At 50.5% G+C, this 14,378-nt stretch overlaps 2 protein-coding genes across 4 annotated transcripts; one reads left to right on the top strand and one right to left on the bottom strand.

Moving 5' to 3' along the window:
* Positions 1-785: 785 nt before the first annotated feature.
* MTX1 (metaxin 1) lies at positions 786-5,410 on the top strand. Of its 2 annotated transcripts, none has more exons than XM_036755961.1 (8): positions 786-903; positions 2,046-2,115; positions 2,354-2,433; positions 3,429-3,521; positions 3,715-3,897; positions 4,081-4,157; positions 4,808-4,962; positions 5,066-5,410. In XM_036755961.1, exons 1-8 carry the CDS (start codon positions 823-825, stop codon positions 5,278-5,280), a joined length of 954 nt encoding a protein of 317 aa, XP_036611856.1. In that variant the 5' UTR covers positions 786-822; the 3' UTR covers positions 5,281-5,410. The 2 variants fall into 2 exon arrangements, with proteins under 2 accessions (XP_036611856.1, XP_036611857.1); XM_036755962.1 differs by lacking the exon at positions 786-903 and adding an exon at positions 1,063-1,141.
* A 467-nt stretch (positions 5,411-5,877) lies between these two features.
* On the bottom strand, positions 5,878-10,629 carry GBA (glucosylceramidase beta). 2 transcript variants are annotated; one of them, XM_036757778.1, is made up of 11 exons: positions 10,471-10,629; positions 9,880-9,967; positions 9,468-9,659; positions 9,169-9,315; positions 8,733-8,866; positions 8,340-8,512; positions 7,875-8,112; positions 7,355-7,579; positions 6,819-6,982; positions 6,148-6,264; positions 5,878-6,044 (listed from the first exon to the last, which is right to left on the bottom strand). In XM_036757778.1, exons 1-11 carry the CDS (start codon positions 10,495-10,497, stop codon positions 5,939-5,941), a joined length of 1,611 nt encoding a protein of 536 aa, XP_036613673.1. In that variant the 5' UTR covers positions 10,498-10,629; the 3' UTR covers positions 5,878-5,938. The 2 variants fall into 2 exon arrangements, with proteins under 2 accessions (XP_036613673.1, XP_036613674.1); XM_036757779.1 differs by lacking the exon at positions 9,468-9,659.
* Positions 10,630-14,378: the final 3,749 nt, after the last annotated feature.

The following is a 14,378-nucleotide window of genomic DNA, read 5'->3' as shown; positions in this document are numbered from 1 at the left end:
GAAAGCATGCAGCTCGGGGGACCCCCCCGCGCCCCGCCTCGGGGGCAGCCTCCTCCGGGGGCCCGGGGCACCCGAGGCCACAGAAGCCCCTCCTTCCAACAGAAGAAGAGCTGGGGCTTATTCCTAGTGAAAGACGGCGAGCAACAACGCAGCCCCGGGGCCAAGGGAGGCCCCCCTCCAACTCAGACCAGGATCTCGGCCCGGAGCCCGGGCCATTCCTCACAGCGGACTCCCAGTCTCCATTTCCAAGGCCTTTCCCCCTCTCCTTCCCTCAGCTCCTCCCCGGACCGAGCCCCCCACTTCCTTGGACACCGAAGCCCCTCCCCCGCCCCATTTCGTAGCCCCTCCCCAAAGCGAGCCCACCACCACCAAGAACACAAGGGCCGCTCCCCGGCCCCTCCCCGTAGCCCCTCCCCGAAGCGAACCCCCCACCACCATGAACATCGAAGCCGCTCCCCCGCTCCGCCCTGTAGCCCCTCCCCGAAGCGAACCCCCCACCACCATGAACATCGAAGCCGCTCCCCCGCCCTGCCCCGTAGCCCCTCCCCGAAGCGAGCCCCCCACCACCATAAACATCGAAGCCGCTCCCCCGCCCCGCCCCGTAGCCCCTCCCCGAAGCGAGCCCCCCACCATCAGGGACACCGCAGCCCCTCCCCCGGGCGGCTTCTCTTCGCCTCGGCTCGTAGCCACGCCCCCCCCAAGGTTTCGGCCCAGCCTCCTGGGTGCCCCGCCCCCTTCTTCCACCGGGCCCCTGAGAAGGCCTACCCCGCCCACTGTAGCTCGGCGAGCTCGCAGCTGCTTCCGGGACAGAGGGCAGAAAAGATGGCGGCGCCCATGGAACTGTACTGCTGGGCTGGGGGCTGGGGCTTGCCGTCCGTGGACCTGGAGAGCCTCGTGGTGCTGGTGAGGGCGGGAACCCCGCTGGGCCGAAGAGCCGGGGCCGCTCTGGGGCTGGGGAGGTGAGCCTGAGGTCGGAAGCGAGAGACCCGGCGCGGGTGGCATGGGGGAAACTGAGGCAGGAGGTAAGCGTGCGGAGGCCGAGGTGGGCATCCGTGACTCCCGCCCCGCCGCGCGGTCCAGTGGAAGGGGAACCGGAGCAGTGAAATCCCGCCTCTGCCTTCTTACTCACTGCATGACCTTGGTAAAGGGGATTCCCCTTCCAGGGCCCCAGTTTCCGCATCTACAAAGTATTTGAACTAGAATCTAGTGCCCAGGTGATCATCCGGCTACTACCACGCGGTCTCTGAGAACCCTTACCCCACAGCCGGGTAGACCCCAGGGCTGGGAGTCTGCAGACCCAGGTTCAGATCCCGGCACTACCATTTGCCGGCCTCATGACCTTGCCTTTGCCTCTGTCGGCCTTGGTTTCTTCTGTAAAAGGAGGGGGTTCAGCCAATAAGATTCCCCGGGTCTGATAGAGAACGAACCACGTGTCTGGAGTTAGTACTAGAAGCCTTGTGTTTTAGTGCAAATAGCCAGTCTCGACTCTGCCAGTCACTAGGCGGGTGACTGTAGGGGGATGACGGGAATGCCCAGACCTGAGTTTCATCATATGTAGAATGAAGGAGTTGAGAGGCCGTGTGATAAGTAGGTGACTTCTGGAAGTAATCCTGCCTCCAACACATACCAGCCTCTGGTGATGATAAGCTGCAGTGGAGTTGCAGAACTGCACTGGTAGAGAGAATTTCCAGAACAAGAACGTGCTGCACCTATGAAATCATAGATCCATTAAGGACCCTCAAAATGGGGTTAGAACTAAGACGATCCATGAAGTCATTTCCGTCTGTAAATCCTCTCATACTTCAGAGCCCACACATGTTCTAACCCTGGGCCCAACCTCAGATATTATCATTCTTCACCAAAAAAAAGCATTCACATGTTGTCTATGAAGAGACACAGGCCCTGGCCTAGGTCCCAGACCATTGTCTCCCTTTCCCTGTCATGGCAGTGCCTTCCTTCTACCCCTCCTGGTACATCCTAAGTTATTCTGAGCCATCCCTCTTGATGGGCACTGCTTCACTGCCTCCTCCCTTCCTTCCCTGCAGACCTATGCCAGATTCACTGGGGCCCCTCTCAAGGTACACAAGATCACCAACCCCTGGAGGAGCCCCTCAGGTACCCACCGATACCAAATGGTTGGCTGGGAGGGTTGGGGTGGGATGTACTTCAGAGGAGAAGAGATGGAAGGGAATCAGAATGTGTTTGTAAAGAGAGCTTCTAGGTTGGGCTTCACTTCCCCCACCCCATCCAATCTCCTACAGGCCTTGGAATTTTGCAGACTTCACTTTAGTTTGCACTTATATTCTTTGTGCACAAATACTTCCATAACCCTGTCTTTCTCTTTCTATACCAGGAACCCTGCCTGCCCTCCGCACGAGTGACGCTGGGGTCATCTCACAGCCACATAAGATCATCACTCATCTAAGGAAACAGGTCGGGTGCAGGCGTTCTGAGCCAAAGGGATATTGGTGGTGGGTTGGACAGAATACTTGTCCTCCATTTTCAGTTTTGCTTTTTCTAAGAGTGGAGGGATTGAGGGAATAACAGAGGGTTTGTGAACTAAGGATGAAAGCAAATGAGAAGGAAATTGGGTCTTAAGATCTTTGGGAGCCAAAGATAAGACTTGGGTCCAGAACCAAAAGGATTGGAAAAGGGATCGTACAGGGTGAGTAGGAAAGGTTCAGACTTAGAGTAGATAAAGCCCTAGGGGAAGGTATGAAGAGGAAAGAGTCTTTGGCTTGGTGTGAGGTGGCTAAATTTTAGCAAAGAGTCAAGCATGATAGTCAGGGAAATCTAAAGCCACTCACTTGTTCTCTGGTATTAGGATGACTATGCAGATTTGTTACAAGGATTTTATTTTTTTCAGTGGGGGTAGGGGGAGGTTGAAGGGAGAAAAAATATATGTGTGGTAGTGGGGAAAAAATTAAAAACAAAGAAGATTGTGGCTTAAAGGGTGAAAGTATGGGTGGCGCTCCTTCCATTCTGCCACATTAGGGTCCCCTGGGCTCCTGAGGAGATATGGAGACAAACCTGTCCCTGGGTATTGCTCTGGCCTCTTTGTGGTATTTATATGAGTGTGAGGAGAGGCAGGCTGCTGTCAAAGAGGAGCCTCCAGTAGGCATAGTGCCAGCTTTCCGAGGAAACTCTGGGAGCCACTCCGAGTTTGTGGCTGGGCCTCCCCCCTCCAACAGGCGCAAGGCCCTGTCGGCTGGCAAGTTCTAAGGGGTGGGCACTCTGCCAACACCAACAGGCCACTGGCCAGGTCCAGACGTGGGGGCCATAGGGAAGGGGAAATGTCTTCGCTCCAAACCCAGAGCTATCCCAGGGTTTACCTTGTGGGATAACTGGGAGACGTTGTTAGGGGAAGTCTGGGGGAACTAGGCTTAGGTGCTCCCCTAATATCCACTTCATGACTGCTTCCTCCACAGAAATACAATGCAGACTATGATCTTTCAGCCCGGCAGGGGGCAGATACCTTGGCCTTCATGTCACTGCTTGAGGAGAAGTTGCTGCCTGTTTTGGTGAGAATGCCTGTACTTTTGAAGTACCCACTGGTCTGGCCCCCAATCCCATTTTCCCACTACCTCACAAAGACCTAAGGGACTAGATAGGCCAGAGAGATGCCAAGAACACAATGCAGATATCCTTGGAGATGGAACCACCTCGATGCCTGGACAATGATTGTCCCCTTCCTCCCTTCCTGTTCCTTTCTAGATCCACACTTTCTGGGCTGATGCCAAAAACTATGTGGAACTGACTCGAAAGTGGTACGCCGAAGCCATGCCCTTCCCCCTCAACCTGTTCTTACCAGGCCGAATGCAGAAGAAACACCTAGAGCGGCTCCAGCTTTTATGTGGGGAGCAGAGGCCCATGGAGGAGGAGGAAGTAGAGAAGGAGGTGCCTTTGGGGAAGGGGTTACAGGGAGGTAGGGAGGTCTCAAGTTTGGGGGGCCAGGGCTGGCTGGGTCGAGGATGCTGAGTGGAGATGTGGGGTTACATTGCCAAAGAGGTGAGACTACCTGTGCCTTTATTCCTGAGGCTGCCCCATTCTCTGTGCCGTTCCCTTCCCCCCTGCCCTTAGCTGTATCAAGAGGCCCGGGAATGCCTGACCCTGCTGTCTCAGCGCCTGGGCTCCCAGAAGTTCTTCTTTGGAGACTCGTGAGTCTGAGCCTAGAGAGGCATTTGGGGAAGGGGCAGAGGTGGGCAAGGACCTATGAGAAGGAGGTTTGGGAGGATCAAGGAGGGGGGTGGGCTAATTTGGAGACCACAAGGCTCTTTGCCTGGTCATGAGTGAGTAACAGAAGGATGCTTGTATGGGCAAAAGGAGGAAGGACTTTGGGGTGGGATGGGGCCAGAAGTGGATAAGCAGGGATTGTGGTGGGGTGTGGGAAAAGGATAAGACACCCTGTCTCCTTCCTGGGGGGCCAGGTTATTTGAGGTAAGCATAAGCTCTGGGTGACAGTGGGTCTGTATGTAGGACCAGGGAATCCGTTCTGGTGGGGAGAGGGTTGTGTAGCCAACCAGGACCATGGAGCCGTAATTTAACAGGGTTGTAGCCCTACTCAATGTGCCCTTTATGCAGTGTTGGGACAGAGCCCCATTCAGGGCTCACCCACCACCAGTACCTGGGCGACTGAACATGTATCTAAGATTTTGTGTGCATTCCTGTCTCCCTAAGTCTTGCTTCTGCCCCAGGTCTGGCCCTGACAGCTCACCCCAGGCTTACTTATGGCTTTATTCTCTCTCAACATCTCCATTTTCACCCAGTCTCTGTATTTCCCTGATTTTCTGTCTCACTTCTGCCCCAGTCCTGCCTCCCTGGATGCCTTTGTCTTTAGCTATGTGGCCCTGCTGCTTCAGGCTAAGCTGCCTAATGGAAAACTACAGGCCCATGTTCGAGGGCTGACCAACTTGTGTGCTTACTGCACCCACATCCTCAGTCTCTACTTTCCTTGGGATGGAGGTGAGATGGAAGGCCATTGGCAGAAGGGCACAGTATGCAAAACCTTTGTCTTCTGACCCCATTGTTCACTTGCCATTCTTCTCCTCCTCTTCCTCTCTCTCAGCTGAAGCACCACCGCCACGCCCAACACCTTCAGCTTCAGAGTCAGATGAAGAACCGTACCGGCGAAGAGAGCAAATTCTGTCAGTGTTGGCCGGCTTGGCAGCCATGGTGGGCTATGCCCTGCTCAGTGGCATTGTCTCTATACAGAGGGCAGCTCCTACTCGAACATCAGGCACCCGGGCCTTGGGTATTGCTGAGGAAGAGGAGGACGAATGACATCCTGATGTTCCTTGAACTGACTTTTCTACTGCTGTGCATTCCAAATGGCTGCTGTCTGTCCCCGTTTTGGGTACTTCCAGAGATGGGGTGGCCATCTCCCCGCCCTGGAATAAATTTGCTCACAGTGGCCTGGTGTCAGAGAGTCTCTCCCTTTAGTGCCCTGCATGGTCCTTGGTTATGAGCACCAGAGATTCCTCCTCCAGAGTACCCAGCTTCCTTAACCACCCTGTGTCTCTGGGAAAGCGCTCTTTTCCTCACTTCACTTGTCTGGTTTCCCTACCTTCCTGGTCTTTGCTGGTCTCAGCTCCATCTCTCATCTACCCTCTCCTCTGAATCCGCTGCTGTTTGTACAGACAGTGAGCTCACTCTGGGCACAGGGCCAGTTTCCATAGCCAGCACAGAGCACACACTCATACAGCATGCTGGAGGGGACTAGGGCTTCCCCCTCCCACTCCCCTAGAGGCCTCAAGCCCCTGGCACTGAGTAGAGGGGAGAGTGAGTCACCCAAACCACAGCTAAGCAGTTTAGAACTTCCCCTTACTTTCCTCCACCCCGCCCCCCCAACTTCAGGTCTCTCCAGTCAGAAGCAATGGGTGAGTTAGCTCCATCCTTTAATGCCCACTACCCAAGCACAGCTGCCCCTGTGCCCACTTCATTACTGGCGCTGCCAGAGGTATGTCTGAATGGAGTACGCAGGTGCCAAGGTCTGCATGAAGCCCACAGCAGGATCAGCGATGGTAAGAGGTTCGTCCTGGGAAGAGCTGGGGAAGAGAGGAACAAGTCAGAGAATGCTCCCCCTAGTGGGCACTGTTACCCTGGCTGCCCCGGAGCTCCACACAGTGCCCACCTTCTCCACCTACTCACCTATTGAGCACCACTAAGACAACAGCACCATCAGGGCGCAGTAAGGCCACTGTCTCCAGGCTGGTGTTCTGATTCGCATTCAGTCCTATCCTCTGGGAACCCTCAAGAATGAACTTGCTGGACACAAGACAGACAGCATCAGGGCTCCGACCCTCATCCATCTGGGCTGAGCTCCTAGCTGCTCTCTGAGAGGAAGTCCCCAACAGCTTCCTCCTCTGTGTCCAAGGAAACACAGCCCAGACAACAGACTGCTGGCCTTAGGGGCCAGAGGACCTGGCTTCAGATCCTGCTTCTTGATACTTATCTAGCTGTGTGGCCATGGGCAAGTCACCTAACTTCTCTGGGCCTATACAATGAGGAGGATAGACTAGAAGCTTCTCAAGTGCCTTCTAACTGTATGAACCCTTCCCTTCTGACTCTCAGAAGAACATGAATGGCCATTGGCCCAGCACCCTGAATATTCTGCTGAGACATACCCATCCATCCCAGGGCCTCTTTCCTGCATGGGCAGGCCAGGTACACAGCATGCCCACTCTTGATTGGATCCTGCTTCATAGAACCCTTCCACCACCAGCTCCTTCCTTTCCATCTCCTCCTCTCCCTCTCTCCCTCCCTCCTTCCCTCCTTCTCCCCCTCTCCCGTGCTCATCTACACACACCTTGCCAGCTCACCTGAAGTGTCCAAGATGGTAGAACATAGGCTGTTTGTAAAACTTGTCCTTGCCTATATCCACAATGATGGGGCTATCAACAAAGTTGCGCACCCAGTTGGGCCCCCCTTCAGGATTCAGGGCAAGGTTCCAGTCTGTCCATCCTACCACATGGTGGTTAAGATTCTATGCAGGGAGTGGGATGGAGACAAGGAAACAAAGACTCAGCCCTGAGACATATGAGAAGGCAATGAGGATCATGTCGGGGAGGCAAAAAGATAGCTGGTTCTGCCCTGAGTATCTGGGAAGAAGCCAGAAAATCATGGGGAAATTGAGATGAATGTAATTGCAGGGGCAAGAACAAAGATCTGGTGTTAAGATGGGGAACCTAGGTGTCCTAGAAATTACCATGGAAAATATAGTTGTGCAGAAGCAAAGAGAAAAATTTCTGTCCCAGGGCCCCCTGACTAACCAAGATTAGATATTAGGTATGAGGTTGTCAGTACTGGAGAAAAGAGAAATTGACTGTGAGATGAGCTAGACATAGGTGAGACTTACAGTGATGATGCTATGGCTGTATTGTGTCCCTCGGCTCCAGGAACCTAGCCGCACACTCTGTTCCCAAAACTTGGAACCCACGCAGGCCTCAGAAGCAAAGAGCATCACATCAGGGAACAACCGGTGTGTTTCCCCCAGTGTGACACTGGCTGGGGCCAAGAAATCCTGGTACCAGTGCACAGCTATCCCAGAGACATACTGAGCTGCCTTAGGGTCCTTCAGCACCTAGGAAAGGAAGAAGAAGGGGGCATAAAGAAGAGGGACTTTCTGAGAATAGAGATCCAGGAATATAATGAACAGAAGTGGGAAAACATGAATGTGTAGAATTGGGTGGGGGGACAAAGAGCAATCAATGATAGAACCCTAGGAAGGTCTGGCAACATCAAGATGACCAGCAAAAAGGTATCCTAAGGTTCTGGGACCTTAGGGACCAGAGAAGGGTACCCCAAAATCAAGGTATCTTGAGACGGGGGTCTTGGACTAAAAAGGACCCATATGATTTAGGTGGCTAAGGCCTTACCACCTGTGCCCAGTGGGGCAGTAGAAGGCGCTGGTCATCCAGTATTAGTAGTTTGGTGTCATGGTGAGCACTTTGAGCAAGGGCAGGGCCTAGATCAAGGGCAACAAAATCCCGCTGGAGTTCTGGAGTGAAGCCAAGGCATTGGAAGGGGTACCCACTTATCATTCCTGCTGAGGGTTCATTCTCTGCTGTCACTGCCCAAAACTTCAACTTATGTTCTGCATAGGCATCCAGGAACCTAAAGAGAGACACAGAACAAGAAAAATGGGGACCCCTACACTGGGATTTGAGAAGAAGTTCATGATGCATTGGAAAGGCTCAAAAAGTTAAATCTAGAAGATCTAGGAACTGGTAGGATAGGATAAGACATCACAGATTCAGAGATAAAAGAACCAGAGTGACAGGACAAATACGAAAGTATGCATGGGCTAACCTCTCCACTTCCCACCCCTGCCCAATACTTACTTGATAAAGTAGTTGGCCCAGGTCTGATGATACTTGTCCCCTGGTTTCCCCTTAAGTGACCCTTTCCCATTCACTGCCCCATTAGTCTTAAGCCAAGTAGGTGATGTCCAGGGGCTGGCAAAGAGCGAGGTAGGGCGTTGGGCCAGGGCCAGGGCTCGGTGAATAAGGGGAATCTGAAGGGACAGGCAGATAGTAAGGAACAGAGGTGAAGAAATTGACATAGTGACTGGCTTAACCAGTGTATCAGGCCCAGTCTTTGGTTCCTGCCCTCGTTCCTCCTTAACTACCTCGGGGTGGCGTAGGGTGGGGACCACGTAACTTCTAATAACTTCCTTAGCCTGATGCTTCTTTACCCTCAAGGAAGCAATGCCACTTTATGCCAACTATGCCCACCTTGAGCTTGGTGTCCTCCTCAGAGAGGCTGAAATTGTTCAACTGGAAGTCTTCAGGATGGTCAGCATAGGTATAGACACGGATGGAGAAGTCACAGCTGGCCATGGGCACTCGGATGATGTTATATTCAATGCCTGAGAAAGAGCAATGGCTCACATGGCCAGGTTGGGGGGAGGAGACCCCCAAAACCTGAACTGCAGCGCATGGAAGTCTAGTTTGGAAAACATGCATTTTGGATCAAGGCTTGTGGAACCCAAGTATACCTGGGAGAAAAGTAGGCCCAAGGACCCTCAGGAATTTATAGGATGAAGGAGAGGGTATGAATGTAGGGACATTGAGAAGGGAAGGAGGAATCCCCTGGGTCAAAGAAGCAGATAGATAGATAGAAGGATAGATATTTCCATAGAATCCCTTTCCCATACTCAAAATATCTCACCTTCTGAAGAAAAGTAAGACTTAAGGAGCAAGTCCTGGGCAGGAGGGGAAAGGGCTAGAATGTTGAGTGCAGTAGCATCAGTCATGGCCCCTCCAAAACCTTTTATCATCTGGAACTGTTGGTCCGGGCGAAGGGTTAGAAGCAACCCTGGAGAGTGAGAGAAAAGGTACTTGATGAAAGGATCTCATCTTAGTCCAGAACACTAGGGAGCTTGGCTGTGTCCCTGGGCGCAAAGGCCTTGAGTTTCTTGGTTCCACAAGAGGTGCTAGATCTACCTGAGCTGGAGGAAGAGTGATTACCTTTGCCTGTCCAGTTGCTCTGGATGGACCCAGTACTCAATTCTAACCTCCGGCCACTTCGGGTACTCTCATAGCGGCTAAAGGTACCAGATTCAGGAAGTGTTACAGGATCAAGTGAGTCACAGTAGGTGGCATTGCAGACACAGACGATAGAGCTATAGCCAAAGCTTTGGGGGATACAAGGATGGGCACCTAGACAGATGCACAGGAGGATGGGAAAGAGACAAGGAAAACATGGGCAAGGGCGGGGCAGAAGAGGAGTGGTTTCCTCTTGTCTGCGTCCCTCCTTCCACCCAAGTTTTCCCAAAATTAAACATTTTCTGGCACCTACTATTTACCAGTACTTCACCAAGGAAGTACTAAAAAAAGTATAAGTTGTGTGCTTTTTCACCTCCTTATTCTGACCACTCACTTGACGTGCAGGAAATCATCTGAAGCAAAAGCAATCCCAAGACACTTGCTGTAACGTTGCTCACTTTAATCAAATCCCTGGCATGTTCCTGAGATCAGAATAAAGATAACTTAAGATTGATCTAGGGGTGACAACAGTATGCATCCCTTGCCTAGGGTGTTTTTACCATCCCCAGCCCAAAGCGGAGCTCTTCCTATACATTCATCCTCTCCACCCGCTGGCTTCTCACTCCAGCTCCCCAGTAAACTATCTAGGATGGAGACGAGGATGAGGGTGGGAATGAGGACTTGAGGATAAGAGATGGGGATGAGGATGAAGACTAGGGCCCTGGAATGGCCAAGAGGCTGGACAGAGTCCACACCCATACCGGGTCTAGCAGGTACTTGGCTCCATGCCTCTTCCCTCACCCCACTCCCTGTCTCTGCGCTGTATTCTTCAACCCTCCCTCCCGGGATCAAGGGTCTCCAGGTGTCCACGTAGGGCGGACACCTCCAGTTTCCTTTCCCGGTTCCCGACCCGGAGGCTGGGGTCTCCAGCCGTGACGCTGCTAGGTAGGGAGTGTGGAGGGCTGGGCTAGGCTGGGCTCCTCACCTCTCTCCGCCGCTTCAGGGGTCCCATCTTCGGTGGGGGCTCAAGAGGACTGTCGGGCTCCCCAGCTCCGGGGAGGGACAGTACGCAAGCTGCCAGAGAGCACCCAGCGTTCGGCTAGTGCCGGAACACTGCGTCCCTGAACCCATAGGGTGGAGGTCATGTGACACTCTGTGTCTGTCACGCGACTGTCGCTGAAGCGCCCCCGGCCATCTTTGTGCGGGGCGCAGTGCTTCCTGTGGGGATTAGGAGTCATGAGCTGTTTCTGGAGCAACCCCACCCCGCATCCGGATGGGAGTAGAGGTTGGAGGGGGCAGTAGAGCAGGGCATGCACTCACTGTACGTCCAGTCTGGGATCGAAAAGGTCCCCAAACCTGCGGGGAACAGCGTCAGAAAACACGATCACGGCGTAGTTCGAGTCCTCAGGGTGTGCCCAGAGGCAGGACCCCGGGGGACTTCCCAGGCATTTATCCGCCATCTTTCGCTGCTCTTAGCCAGAAGCCGGGATTGGGCTGTTTAATAGGATCAGCTAAACGCGCTTTGGTTTATGGACAAATTTTTCGTAAGGCGAGATGAGAAGGGCGATGTGCCTCCATCAGCCTTGGAGTCTGATGTGCATCGTCGCTCCTCAGACGCCTCCAACCGAGTGTCATCTGCTGTTTGCGTTTATCTGCTTCGTCTCCTTATTTTGTTTAAGAAGTCAGTTTATAGGCCTTTAATTCGATAAACGTTTGTTAAATGTCTGCGCAGTTCACTGCTTTCGAGGCACTGAGACAGTTTTCACCCTCGTGACATTGACACATGGGAAGAGATAACTTGCAACATGAGTTACATGGAAGAGATACATAGCAACTGTAGCAGGACCGGCGTTATTAACATTTCCTCCAAAGTCTAAACAATCAACAAAACAATAAATTTGCTAATTTCCAAGGTGTAGATGCGTATAGTGAAAATGTAACTACTAGCCCAGTTTGATGTGTCTCCAATACAGCACACCCCTATCTGTAAGTCAGGGTAAGTGGGGAGCATCAGAGGCTTCCCGGATAAAGTGACGTTTAAAGTTTACCGGATGGGAAGAAGATGGGGAAATCAGGAGAAAACGCAAGGACATAGGAAAAGCACCAAGCATGTATGGGGAGCTGTGAGGAGTCCTGTTTGATGGAAGGGCAAGTATGAGCAGAAAAAAGTATTATATTAGGCCGGGGGGTGGGGCGGGGGGAAGGTGGTGCTAGATTGTGGAGGCCTTAAATACGAGGCTAAGAGTTTGAACTTTACTTGGTAGGCAGTTGGGAGCTACTGAAGATTTTTGAGAGGAGTAGCATGACCAAATCTATATATATATATGGCAGACTAGTTTTCATGCTGATGCTGTCATAAATATGAAAGATAGATGTGAGCAAGGGGAGAGAGTATTAGCAAATTAAAACTGTTAGGTTATCGAAATAAATGGTAATAAAGGTCTATGGCAGAGTGTTAGCACTGCATATAGGAAGGCACAGATAAGAAAACTATTAGATCACAAGGGAAAAAAGAGATGGGAGGAATGAAAAAAGAAGTAGGGACTAAAAAGACTTTTTCTGATTTCCCCAGTGGTTAATGCCCTGCCCCCCTCCATCACTGGGTATTCATTTAGATAGACAGATAGATACACACATATATATATACACATACACACACACACACACACACACGCGCGCGCGCGCGTGCGCGCACACACACACACACACATATTCTGTATTTATTTACCGTGAAAATGCTGTCCCTCCAGAAAAATGCAAACTTCTTGAGGGCAGGGAATATTTCACTGCTATATCTGCATGCCTAGCACCTAACCAGGTAGTAGACATGTAATAAATGTTTGTTGCTGCTGTTGGGTGATTTGATCAGTGATACTATAGACAGACATATTGAAGTCATAAGGAGGTTCAGATTTAAGCAGATAAGATCTGGAGTGATTAACAAAAGGGGCTGGCTCTCCTTGAACAATCAGGGGACCCTTGGCTCTAGTAGCCAACTCAAAAAACAGTGGAATTCTGAAGTAGGACCCTGGGCCCCCTCTGTGACAAGATTGAGGCTAAAGGGTTAAATGAGTTTCCCAGGCTCATACAAATAGTAGGGTCTGAGGCAAATTTATGCAAACAACATGGTGTAGTAAGTACAAAGCTTTCTACATTTAGAACCAGAGGACCTAGATTAGACCCAGTCTTACTACTTACTACCCGTGTGGTCTTTGCCAAATTTCTTAACCTTTTTAAGCAACTGTTTCATCATCTATGAAATTAGGGGATGAACTAGATGTTATCTAAGGCCCTTCCAACTCTAAATCCTATAATCCTATCTTGTATTTTTGTAGAAGACTGAATATCTTATTTTTGTCTGACTCGGGTTGAAATGAAAATGGATCTTCTCTTCTTGAGCTCACAGCACTGACCTCCTCACAGGATGGCAAGGGATTCAATACTTGTAGCCATATATTCATAAAACTTCAGGCCCAGAAGGATGGGTAGGGTCATAGAGGGGTGCAACTCTGTCGTCCAGTCTCTGGTGTTGGTAATTGGTAAAGGAGAAGGGGCTTGTGACTCGGTAATTTATCAGCATTAAATCAATGGCAGGTGTGGGAAGGCCCCAGAGGCCATCTAGTCTAACCCTCTAATGACCTTGTATATCATCCAACTTCTCCAACTCCATTATTTTTACAGATGAAGTAACTTGAAGAGAAGTCATAGACTCAGGATTTCAGAATGGGAAGGAACTTCAGAGGTCATCCAGTCTAACTTCATACCTAAAGTATGAATTCCTTTCATATCATCTCCAAGGGGAAGAATATAAGCTTCCTAAAGATAGGAAATATTTCATTTTGCAACTTCTATCCTTTGTTCCTATTTGTGTCAAGTAAAACTGGTTTAATCCTATGGCCAACCTCGCATGCCACTGATAATCTTAGAAATGGAAAATCAGAATGATTATTTGTTGTTAATTTATTATTAATTTAATCATTTTCAGTTGCATCTGACTCCTTGTGACCCCAAATGACTTTTCCTGGCAAGGTAGTTTGCTATTTCCTTTTCCAGCTCATTTTTACAGATGAGGAAACTGAGGCAAACAGGGTTAAGTGACTTGTTCAGGGTCACAGAGCTAGTAAGTGTCTGAGACCAGATTTGAACTCAGGAAGATGAGTCTTCTTGACTCTAGGCCCAGCACTCTATCTCCTATGCCATCTACCTAGCTATTATTATTAATAGGCAATGTAGATTGAAAGTGTTGTCTTCCACCTCAAATTTTCTTTAAGCACTTTGCCTCGATCACATTCCATGTTGGATTATATGTCTACCCTGGTATATATATCTCGGTAGACTGTGAGCTCTTTGAAGGCAGGGGCTGTGTGGCTTTCCATCTTTGTGTCTCCGGAAACTAGCTCAGTACTTTGCACATAGTAAGCACTTAATTCATGTTGTATTCAGCTGTATGCAGATATAGTGAGTTCAGTGTTTGTGTCTAGTTCCTCAGAAGCTTAAGAATGAAGGTGAATGGGGGTTGAGAAGGACCAACACTCTATCCACTGCCTAGCTTAGTAAATATTTGTTGAACATTCCCTATTTTCTCAGTTTGGTGAGAAAACATACCATGGAGGATAGAGAAAGGTAAAAGACACTGTCCCCTCAGGAGAAATGACAACCTATTTGTCAAGAAGTTATATCTTATCTTCCCATTATAAAACCACATAGAAAGTTCAACAATAATTCAAACCAGTATACCAACTTATGTGCCTTAGGAGGGTTACATTTTCTGTTTGTAACATCAGGCACTTTTCATAAACACAATGACTGTCTAGAAACACAAACACTTTCCTTGTTTTTGTTTTCACAGAGCAATACCCAGCTAAGTTGCCAAATAAAAGAAGTTATCCAGGT

Source organism: Trichosurus vulpecula, chromosome 4 (genome assembly GCF_011100635.1).
Source record: "Trichosurus vulpecula isolate mTriVul1 chromosome 4, mTriVul1.pri, whole genome shotgun sequence".
In the NCBI taxonomy this organism is placed as follows: domain Eukaryota; kingdom Metazoa; phylum Chordata; class Mammalia; order Diprotodontia; family Phalangeridae; genus Trichosurus; species Trichosurus vulpecula.
Note: the sequence above shows the minus strand (reverse complement) of the source record. Positions and strands in the feature narration are given on the sequence as shown.

Excerpts from the sequence above, each read along its gene's own strand:
- MTX1 (XM_036755961.1), top strand. The coding sequence starts at position 823 with ATGGCGGCGCCCATGGAACTGTACTGCTGGGCTGGGGGCTGGGGCTTG. Across the intron at positions 904-2,045 it reads TGGAGAGCCTCGTGGTGCTG|ACCTATGCCAGATTCACTGG; the intron begins GTGAGGGCGGGA and ends CCTTCCCTGCAG. Across the intron at positions 2,116-2,353 it reads CCCCTGGAGGAGCCCCTCAG|GAACCCTGCCTGCCCTCCGC; the intron begins GTACCCACCGAT and ends TTTCTATACCAG.
- GBA (XM_036757778.1), bottom strand. The coding sequence starts at position 10,497 with ATGGGACCCCTGAAGCGGCGGAGAGAG. Across the intron at positions 9,660-9,879 it reads GATGATTTCCTGCACGTCAA|GTGCCCATCCTTGTATCCCC; the intron begins GTGAGTGGTCAG and ends GCATCTGTCTAG. Across the intron at positions 6,045-6,147 it reads GTCTTAGTGGTGCTCAATAG|CTCTTCCCAGGACGAACCTC; the intron begins GTGAGTAGGTGG and ends TCTCTTCCCCAG.